Genomic DNA, 11,032 nt, shown 5'->3' on the forward strand with positions numbered 1-11,032 from the left:
ATCTTAGTCCTGTATTGACGTTTTGCCTGTTTGATGGCTTGTCAGAGGTCATAACGGGATTTCTTATAAGGATCCAGAATACTGTCCCGCTTCATGAAAGCGGCAGCTCTAGCCTTTAGCTCAGTATGAATGTTGTCTGTAATCCATGGTTTCTGGTTGGGGTATGTATGTATGGTCACTGTGGGGATGAGTCATCGATGCACTTATTAATGAAGCCGGTGACTGATGTGGTAAACTCATCAATGTTATCAGATGAATCCCAAAACATATTCCAGTCTAGCGAAACAGTCCAGTAGCTTAGCATCCGCTTTATTGGACCACTTCCGTATTGAGCACGTCACTGATACTTCCTGTTTGAGTTTTTGCTTGTAAGCAGGAAGCCAGAGGATAGAGTTATGGTCCGATTTGCAAAAAGGAGGGTGAGGGAGAGCTTTATATGTCTGTGTGTGGAGTAAAGGTGATCTAGAGTTTTTTCGCCTCTAGTTGCACATGTGACATGCTGGTAAAAATGACAGAAAACTGATTTAATTTTCCCTGCATTAAAATCACTGACTACAAGAAACGCCACCTCTGAATGTGCATTTTCTTGTTTGCTTATAGCCCTATACAGCTTGTTGAGTGCGGTCTTAATGGCAGCATCGGTTTGTGGTGGTAAATAGACAGCTACAAAAAAATATAGATGAAAACTCTCTTGGTAAATAGTGTGCTCTACAGCTTATCATGAGGTATTCTAACTCAGGCGAGCAAAAATTAAATAAACAGATACTGCTGTGCACAAACTGAAAAAATGACTTATTGTGGAACAGCTGTTGAATCATCTATAACATCGCTTCTGACGAGCAGAAATTAAGTTATACTTAGTTATCCAATAATGAACATCAATGAATTACATATAAATCAGATCCTAACACATTTAAAATCAGTGCTTTAATTAATGCTAAGGAGCGTGTTTTTGTATCGACTGACTACCGATAATCTCTCAGGACAGCCTGATTAGACTATTGATGTTATGTGTACCTGGGGCCGGTGAAACCCCCTGGAACATGGCTGTTTTCGCTAGATAATCAGGATGCTATTGAGTGGTGTGAGTGTCAGGGGAATCTGAGAGCCATCAGGATCAGCATATCACAGGCCTGTTAAACACTGGTGACCGACCTGTGACCTGTCAAACAGTCACCTCTAGGTCTTCTCTCTATCGTAACGTACCGTATGGATGGATCAACTACACATCTGTCTTCTCTACTCTGTATATGGATCAACGATCAAACTCAACGTTTTCTCTGGTGATACACCACATCTTTATAACTCTATGGAAGTATGTTATCCTCCATTGTATGACGCTGGACGGTTTATCAGCACAGCATGTCTAAGATATCACAAAATATCACACTCCAAGAGATAAGTCAGGACTAGCCTATATGTCAATGATGAACTGTGATGGATGGTTATTCACACCAGGCCAACATACATACTGTACATCATATCGTTTACAAAGATGAATACCTTGTAGCCCCACATGTACCCTATGTAGCATAGTGTAAGTAATCTTCATCGAACCACTAAAATAGCTCTAAAATAGCAGAGCCTTGCTTGGGGTTATCTTACTTGTGAACATAACTTGTTAAAACGCCTCTCCCTGTGTCAAAGCAAAGCACAAAGGTTAAAATAGTTTTAGCTTTTAGTTTGATGATTAAATCAACAGTAGCCTATTCCCAAGCGACTACAACCCACACGCAAACAGAAAGCCCGAGGAAAATCCAAGAAACCTTATGTTCTTTAAGTTTAGTGGATACATAATTGTCATTATAGAGGCAAACAGATCTGACAAGACAACCATACTCCAAACTCAATTATATTAGAATGATTATGCAAAAATCACAACTTTTATGTATTTATTATTTTTTACAATTATGTAGGCCTAATTTAAATGTGCCATTGCATCTGCAGCTGGGACTTTCATTTAAATTCCAATGTGCCTCGAGCTCTGGCGACAGGTGCTCTGAGAGCCAATATGCTGCTCGCTCACTGCACAGTAGCCCATAGCGTGCAGTATACACCTAGGTCAACTTCCCAACAAGGGCACAATCTCATGAATTATATAAAACACCCAAAATAAAACTGCACCTATTTTTATTGTATTTTAAGTCAGAGCAGTTTTTTTAATCCTGATTTTGCATTAGTCCAGGTATTCAAGCAAATGATACTCTCTATCCAGCATTGACACCAGTTGTTGCCGTTTAAAGCCATATCCAAGAACATTGCCTTTCAAGACACCCGCTTTGGTTATGCATAAAAAGTAAGCAAATAATATATCTACTTACAGTTCGTAAGAACTGGATGTCATCTTCCCCTTCTCCGCCCTCAGCCATGGCTGTAAAGGAGCCTGTTTAGACTCTGAAAGCCACCACTGACTGGAGATGCAGTAGGCTAGACGGAAACGCGATGCTGTAGCTCTCCTGCCGATATTAGCATGGAGCTAATTCCACAACCATATAGGGCAGACCGGGCAAGCCCCCCCCCCCGTCCCCCCCCCCCCGTCCCCGTCCACTGCACACCTCAACGCGGATTGTCACTCAATGCCTACCCACCCCGGACTGTGTGCTCCCTGCGGCTGCCAATGTCAGCAGTACGCTGAGTGAGCTATGGAGCTATGGTAGGTGCGAGAGGAGAGGAGACGAGAGGAGCACGCCTCGGCAAGCGGACGAGGCTATTGCTATTTAATGATTCTGCATGAAATGATAAAGTCTGTCACTATCACTCCGCCAGGCGTTCAAGTTTAAAAAGCATGAGTCAGTAGTTTTATGTTATTAATAATAATAATAATAATAATAATAATGGGTCAGAACGGAGAATTGAATAACAATAATTGTGTTGAATACAAAGTTAGATTGTAGGGGCACCTCTCTCTCTATAGCTCTCATTCTCTCTCTGTCATTCTCTGTTGAGATGGAACAGACAGCTACAAGATAAAAGTATATCCAATTGTACTACATTGATTTCTTGAAAACAATTATAACAATCGTATTCTTCTCAATTGAAAACGGATTACTCTTGTCTGCAAGGATGAGTGTCCTCTCTTCAACAAAATATTATTCTATTTTGTTTGGGTACATCGTTACATTTTTTTAAAGAAACATAAAGCAATGTACATACATAACCTTGGCATAGCCTACCTACCCAAACAATGGACCCCAGGCTACATTGGCGGAAATGAATTATGTTAGCCCTATCTGGTTGACAAATGCTGCCTGTTTAGCCGTTTTCCTAATGTCCAGGTGTTGTAGTTACAATACTATCAACCATTAATTCAATTTATAGGATTAAGTCATCAGGGATGGGCAACTGGTGGGCAATTTGACAATTTTTTTTTTTTATATATAAATAAAATACAAATAAATATTTTTTAATTTTTGTAACTCAGTTGTGGCTCAACATAGTGTTGAGGGTTAGAATAATACAATACACCAGTTGCAATTTCGAAATGTGGTTGTGCATCAGCAATCACTAAATTAGCCCATGGCAGCAAATTGTTTTTAGATTGGTAAATGATTCTAGCAGCCAGCAATCTAAATTTGTGGTAAACACGATCAAATTACTGACTGGGGTGGGGCCCATTGATCATCAGTTATCATATTAAAAAAACGGCAAACATTTGCCTCCACCATATAGCAAAATGTGTAAAATTGCAGGAAATTAGCTGTGGGTATGCTGAGTTCTGTTTTTTTGTGGCCCCGTCCCCCATCAAAGATGCTGATCCCTGAAGTAGCCTAACATAAAGTAGCCCTAAATGAGATACCCCAAGATAAAGTAGACCAATTTAGAAACTATGTGGCGGCTACATTAGCCGAAGGATTCCATTTGGTTAGTCAACTCCAACTTTGAAGTCTGCTCTTTGCCAACACGTGGACGACCACATGCTTGCACTGCCTTATCACACTTGAAGAAATGTATGAAAAGTGTCCGGCTACAAATTATGCTGCGATAGCACACACATCAATCAGTGTTTGTTGTTGAAGTCACTGCTAATATCTAGTGGAGTCCACTTAGTGGACAATTCGTTTTAATTATAATGGGTTGAAAAACGATGTCACAAAAAATAGACAGCACTTTATTATTTTTAAACCAACGTTTATTCGTTTTATCAATCTAACTCTTATTTTCAACACGCTTTAGTCCATAATTCCGGTAGATGGCGCTGTTGCACTGTGGTAGTGGGGGAAGCAACAAGTACTGGTCAAGCGCACACACCATTCCTCAGAATAAAGACAGTGCCAGAACTGGGAAGATTAGACATTTTGTGTACATTTATCTTTATCACTAACGTTACATGTATGTAACGGCATGTTATATGTTATAAATGATCTAATATTGAAAGAACGTCATAACGTTTGAGAAAAGGTTTGAGGTGTTATTTTTGTTTAAAACTGAGTGAGTGAAGAACGTGATTGAGAATGAATGATAGTGAATGTTAGCTTAATGCTAGCTGTGGTAAAAACACACACACATATATATATATATATATATCACAAGTCGCATAGAGACTTTGGGTTTTTCTGAGTAAATGTACATGATTTCCTGGAAGTCATTTCATAAAGAATCAATTTATTTGAACTGTCTTGAGTTCGTTTGACATGTTATCGGTTTTGTGGTAAAATGGCGGCGCGTAGGTTGCCTGTAATGCAGGTGCAAGAGAGAGAGTGACAATTTCATGGTGGCAACACTGTTTTGAAGCTGAATGTAATGTTTATCCGTTTTCTACATGTGTAGCAATATTCAGACATGTCAGTTGTTTATCTTGATCTAAAAGTGTTTATATTTTGGGAATGAGGAAATATACTACAGGTAAAGTGCACTTGTGTTGTGTAAGTTAATAATGTGTACACTTGTATGTGTATTAAATGTTTTGTTGTAGTTAGTTATCAATCGATTGAAATGAATTAATAACTAAATATTTGAAATGAGATAATTTAATAATAAAAGGTATATAGAGAATAAAGAAAGTGGCAGAACTGTCAGGAGATAACTTGTGTGTCTGTTTTTCATTATCAGCAGGTAGCCTAGTGGTTAGAGCAGGTAGCCTAGTGGTTAGAGCAGGTAGCCTAGTGGTTAGAGCAGGTAGCCTAGTGGTTAGAGCAGGTAGCCTAGTGGTTAGAGGCAGGTAGCCTAGTGGTTAGAGGCGGTAGCCTAGTGGTTAGAGGCAGACAGCCTAGTGGTTAGAGCAGGTAGCCTAGTGGTTAGAGGCAGGTAGCCTAGTGGTTAGAGGCAGGTAGCCTAGTGGTTAGAGGCAGGTAGCCTAGTGGTTAGAGGCAGGTAGCCTGGTGGTTAGAGGCAGGTAGCCTGGTGGTTAGAGCAGGTAGCCTAGTGGTTAGAGGCAGGTAGCCTAGTGGTTAGAGGCAGGTAGCCTAGTGGTTAGAGCAGGTAGCCTAGTGGTTAGAGCAGGTAGCCTAGTGGTTAGAGCAGGTAGCCTAGTGGTTAGAGGCAGGTAGCCTAGTGGTTAGAGGCAGGTAGCCTAGTGGTTAGAGCAGGTAGCCTGGTGGTTAGAGCAGGTAGCCTAGTGGTTAGAGGCAGGTAGCCTAGTGGTTAGAGGCAGGTAGCCTAGTGGTTAGAGGCAGGTAGCCTGGTGGTTAGAGCAAGTAGCCTAGTGGTTAGAGGCAGGTAGCCTAGTGGTTAGAGGCAGGTAGCCTAGTGGTTAGAGGCAGGTAGCCTAGTGGTTAGAGCAGGTAGCCTAGTGGTTAGAGCATTGGACTAGTAACCGAAAGGTTGCAAGATTAAATCCCCAAGCTGACAAGGTAAAAATCTATCGTTCTGCCCCTGAACAAGGCAGTTAACCCACTGTTCCCCTGGTAGGCCGTCATTGAAAATAAGAATTTGTTCTTAACTGACTTGCCTAGTTAAATAAAGGTAAATAAATAAATCACTGAAGGCCACTTTCAGTTTGAGGCTGGTAACATAATACACATGAATGGTAGGATACATTGTAAATTGGCACTCTGATGTTACCCCATTGAAGTTGACATTTAAAATGGTTAAGGTAGGGGTCAGGGTAGGGACATCACAAGGATCCTGATAGCACTAATCATGGTGTAAGAGTGTGTGACAACACAGGCTACAACTGAAGAGTTGATGGACACTCAAGGCAAATGCATCCCCCAGTGGTAAAGGAAGGAAAACGCACCCTGCGTAGCCTACCGGCCACACCAGGCTGAATACTTGACAGGCTTATTGCTTGAATTACATTTACAGTTTAGTCAGATCTGGGATGTAACGTGCCCATTACCTTGATGCAAAGAAAACATGATGTTTATCTGGTGATGGCTCCCCTCCACTCCACCTACCATTCCAATGGGTTTATCCCCTAAACCACGTGCACCTATCCAGCAGCTCAAGCCCATCTGCAGCACACCTAGGCTACTAACGACGGTCTTAATTAGTCGACTATTTGAATCAAGTGTTTTGTATACGTTGGTCTTGAACAAACACCTACATACAATGTACAGCCCTTACAGACTGGCATTTGCCCACCCCAAGGCTAGGGTTGTTTTCATATGCTGAACATAACTCTATTGTGTCAAGGTGCAACTAATCAGGACATTACTCTAGTCTAGTGTGTCAAGGTGAACTATACAGGACATTAGTCTATTGTGTCAAGGTGAACTATACAGGACATTAGTCTATTGTGTCAAGGTGAACTATACAGGACATTAGTCTAGTGTGTCAAGGTGAACTATACAGGACATTACTATAGTCTAGTGTGTCAAGGTGAACTATACAGGACATTAGTCTATTGTGTCAAGGTGAACTATACAGGACATTAGTCTAGTGTGTCAAGGTGAACTATACAGGACATTACTCTAGTCTAGTGTGTCAAGGTGAACTATACAGGACATTACTCTAGTCTAGTGTGACAAGGTGAACTATACAGGACATTACTCTAGTCTAGTGTGTCAAAGTGAACTATACAGGACATTACTCTAGTCTAGTGTGTCAAGGTGAACTATACAGGACATTACTCTAGTCTAGTGTGACAAGGTGAACTATACAGGACATTACTCTAGTCTATTGTGTCAAGGTGAACTATACAGGACATTAGTCTAGTCTAGTGTGTCAAGGTGAACTATACGGGACATTAGTCTAGTGTGTCAAGGTGAACTATACAGGACATTACTCTAGTCTAGTGTGTCAAGGTGAACTATACAGGACATTAGTCTAGTGTGTCAAGGTGAACTATACAGGGCATTAGTCTAGTGTGTCAAGGTGAACTATACAGGACATTACTCTAGTCTAGTGTGTCAAGGTGAACTATACAGGACATTAGTCTAGTGTGTCAAGGTGAACTATACAGGACATTAGTCTAGTCTAGTGTGTCATTGTGAACTATACAGGGCATTACTCTAGTGTGTCAAGGTGAACTATATAGGGTATAACTCTAGTGTGTCAAGGTTAACTATACAGGACATTACTCTAGTGTGTCAAGATGAACTATACAGGACATTAGTCTAGTGTGTCAAGGTGAACTGTACAGGACATTACTCTAGTGTGTCAAGGTGAACTATACAGGACATTACTCTAGTGTGTCAAGGTGAACTATACAGGGCATAACTCTAGTGTGTCAAGGTGAACTATACAGGGCATAACTCTAGTGTGTCAAGGTGAACTATACAGGACATTAGTCTAGTGTGTCAAGGTGAACTATACAGGACATTACTCTAGTCTAGTGTGTCAAGGTGAACTATACAGGACATTAGTCTAGTGTGTCAAGGTGAACTATACAGGACATTACTCTAGTCTAGTGTGTCAAGGTGAACTATACAGGACATTACTCTAGTCTAGTGTGTCAAGGTGAACTATACAGGACATTACTCTCGTCTAGTGTGTCAAGTTGAACTATACAGGACATTAGTCTAGTCTGTTGTGTCAAGGTGAACTATACAGGACATTACTCTAGTCTAGTGTGTCAAGGTGAACTATACAGGACATTACTCTAGTGTGTCAAGGTGAACTATACAGGACATTACTCTAGTCTAGTGTGTCAAGGTGAACTATACAGGACATTACTCTAGTCTAGTGTGTCAAGGTGAACTATACAGGGCATAACTCTAGTGTGTCAAGGTGAACTATACAGGACATTACTCTAGTCTAGTGTGTCAAGGTGAACTATACAGGACATTACTTCTAGTGTGTCAAGGTGAACTATACAGGACATTTAGTCTAGTGTGTCAAGGTGAACTATACAGGACATTACTCTAGTGTGTCAAGGTGAACTATACAGGGCATAACTCTAGTGTGTCAAGGTGAACTATACAGGACATTACTCTAGTCTAGTGTGTCAAGGTGAACTATACAGGACATTACTCTAGTCTAGTGTGTCAAGGTGAACTATACAGGACATTACTCTAGTGTGTCAAGGTGAACTATACAGGACATTAATCTAGTCTAGTGTGTCAAGGTGAACTATACAGGGCATTACTCTAGTCTAGTGTGTCAAGGTGAACTATACAGGACATTACTCTAGTGTGTCAAGGTGAACTATACAGGACATTAGTCTAGTGTGTCAAGGTGAACTATACAGGATATTACTCTAGTGTGTCAAGGTGAACTATACAGGGCATAACTCTAGTGTGTCAAGGTGAACTATACAGGGCATAACTCTAGTGTGTCAAGGTGCACTATACAGGACATTAGTCTAGTGTGTCAAGGTGAACTATACAGGACATTACTCTAGTCTAGTGTGTCAAGGTGCACTTGCTGCTCTGCAAAGCCTCTGGGTCTGCCAGCAGGAGGTCTATTTCCTCCTTCATCAACCAACCACACGACAGCTGGCTCAGGTGTCAGATTAGCCCCATATAGTGCACTCAGAGTGTGTGTGTGTGTGTGTGTGTGTGTGTGTGTGTGTTCATGCAGATCAGCTGACCTGAATAGTGTGGGGACACATAGATAGGTGATGTAGCTCAAATAGATACTGGGTTTTTAGGGGTAACGGTCCAAATCGGCCCCTCATACCGTAAGAGATGAAAGTGCTTGTCGAATAGGGGATGAGAATTGGGATGAATGATTATTTTACTAGGCAAGTCAGTTAAGGACAAATTCTTATTTTCAATGACGGCCTAGGAACAGTGGGTTAACTGCCTTGCTCAGGGGCAGAACGGCAGATTTTTACCTTGTCAGCTTGGGGATTCGATCTAGCAACCTTTCGTTTACTGGCCCAACGCTCTAACCACTAGGCTACCTGCCACCCCAAACATGCAACCTGCATACATAAAACTCTGTACAACATCAATTGCAGGTGGTTACAGTATTTCCGTAAGCCTACATTGTAGGTTAAATTCGTTCCTCTATATGTTTATCTGTCTCCAGGTTTATTCTATTAGATAGAGAAACCCTGCACGGATTAAGGTTAAGGTATTAGCTACCCTTAAATCCCCTTTCACCGTCTGCCTGTTTATTCTGTCTGTAGCCTGTCTGCCCCATACAATACCTGTCACACGGTTCACTGTCACTGGATTTCAGCCAGATGCTCCAATTGGAGCTGTCCCAATAGCCGTGGACAGAGGCGATTGGTTCATGACCTGTCAGTCACAGCAGGTGGGCGGGTTCTGTCGCTTGTCAAACTGAAATGGTCAATCTCAGTGCATGCTCTTATGCCAGCGCTCTTTGGAATGTAGGGTCTGAGGATGCAAAAGAAAAGTGTAAGTATTTATCGATAATATCTATGTTAGTGTTTTTGAAAATTAACTTGGAGACGTTTTAAAATGTAAATTTTCATCATAGCTTTTGACACTTTTGTCATCTTGGTGTAGCTTTAACCTATGTGTTCACTTTGATGCTGATCGTTTTTTTCTGTGCGTAATGTGTGCGTAATTATGACTTGCCCATTGCTGGTCTGTATTCAGGACTATTAGTGCAACATTTATATCGGATTGATCCGAACATGTTAAAAGTTGAATACCATTGAAACAGTGCATTGTAATAACAGTGCAATAACTAATTACCAGACATTGTCGGAAAATCACAATAAAAAAAAAATAAAACACTTTATTTTTATTTCGCTTTTCTTTTATTTCAAATTACAATACAATAACAAAAAACATTGTACATCACTACACATATATTACACATATATTTTCTCTGAAGAAACATAAAATAACATTATAAAGTAAATTAAATCACAAGAATTGACTTTCAAAAGTTAAAGTACCTAAAATAAATAAAATAAAGGCCAGGGGTTACAGTAGTACAAACCTATGATAGACTTGTAAGAATACAGTGGTTTTTTTTTTGTTATTGACTAATTCTAGAGATTTTATTAAATATTGGATTTCAAGTAAAAACATATTGCATTTGGGGACAGATTTCAAATATGTGTTTCTGTGTATATAAAATTTACCAGAGAGAACGAAAAAATAATGACTAATTCAGTAGTTTTGTTTTCATTTGAATAATAACATATTACATCTTTCATTGTAAATACATGGGTCTTATTGATTAAATAAAACATGTAAATACTTAACTCGCTCTAAAATAACTTCACAGAATCACTCATAAAAAATAGTTTCTCCTTCTTTATCACAGAAAAGTCTTATGTCCTCAAAGTCCATTAATTTAGACAACGAGTTCTTGCAAGGATATATTTTGTGCAATATTTTAAAGTTCATTTATTTTACTTTATTTGATATTCAAAATCTGTGTAGGAGCAACCAAGCTTTCTTCCATTAAATTTCAGTAATATATGCATTCCAGAAGAATTTCCCTCTAGGAGAGATCTTGTTCTTGGAGATATTTGTTACTTTTATTTCGTTCTTTTTTGGGGCTATTTAAAAAAAAACAGCTTTGTTGGTTAATGGCTTGTTAGTAAGCATTTAACTGTAAGGTCTACACCTGTTGTATTCTGCGCATGTGACAAATAAAATTTGATTTGATTTGAAAAAATTATCTTATGAATGTATTATTACATTTCTTATCCAGCAGGGGGCAACATTCCAACATAAATTGTGCATCTACCTTGACATGCTCTCCAAAACAAATTAGATTTTAT

The 11,032-nt window shown here is 39.8% G+C and overlaps 1 protein-coding gene across 5 annotated transcripts in view; it reads right to left on the reverse strand.

Moving 5' to 3' along the window:
• LOC106571102 (ryanodine receptor 3) overlaps positions 1–2,497 on the reverse strand; it is a 229,681-nt gene extending 227,184 nt beyond the window's left edge. For all 5 annotated transcript variants that reach the window (XM_045695568.1, XM_045695569.1, XM_045695565.1 and 2 more), the window contains exon 1: positions 2,322–2,497. In XM_045695568.1, coding sequence (XP_045551524.1) covers positions 2,322–2,369 — 48 coding nt within the window. In that variant the 5' untranslated portion in view covers positions 2,370–2,497. The remainder of the gene's footprint in view (positions 1–2,321) is intronic.
• Between the last annotated feature and the right edge of the window lie 8,535 nt (positions 2,498–11,032).

Source organism: Salmo salar, chromosome ssa15 (assembly GCF_905237065.1).
Source record: "Salmo salar chromosome ssa15, Ssal_v3.1, whole genome shotgun sequence".
In the NCBI taxonomy this organism is placed as follows: Eukaryota; Metazoa; Chordata; class Actinopteri; order Salmoniformes; family Salmonidae; genus Salmo; species Salmo salar.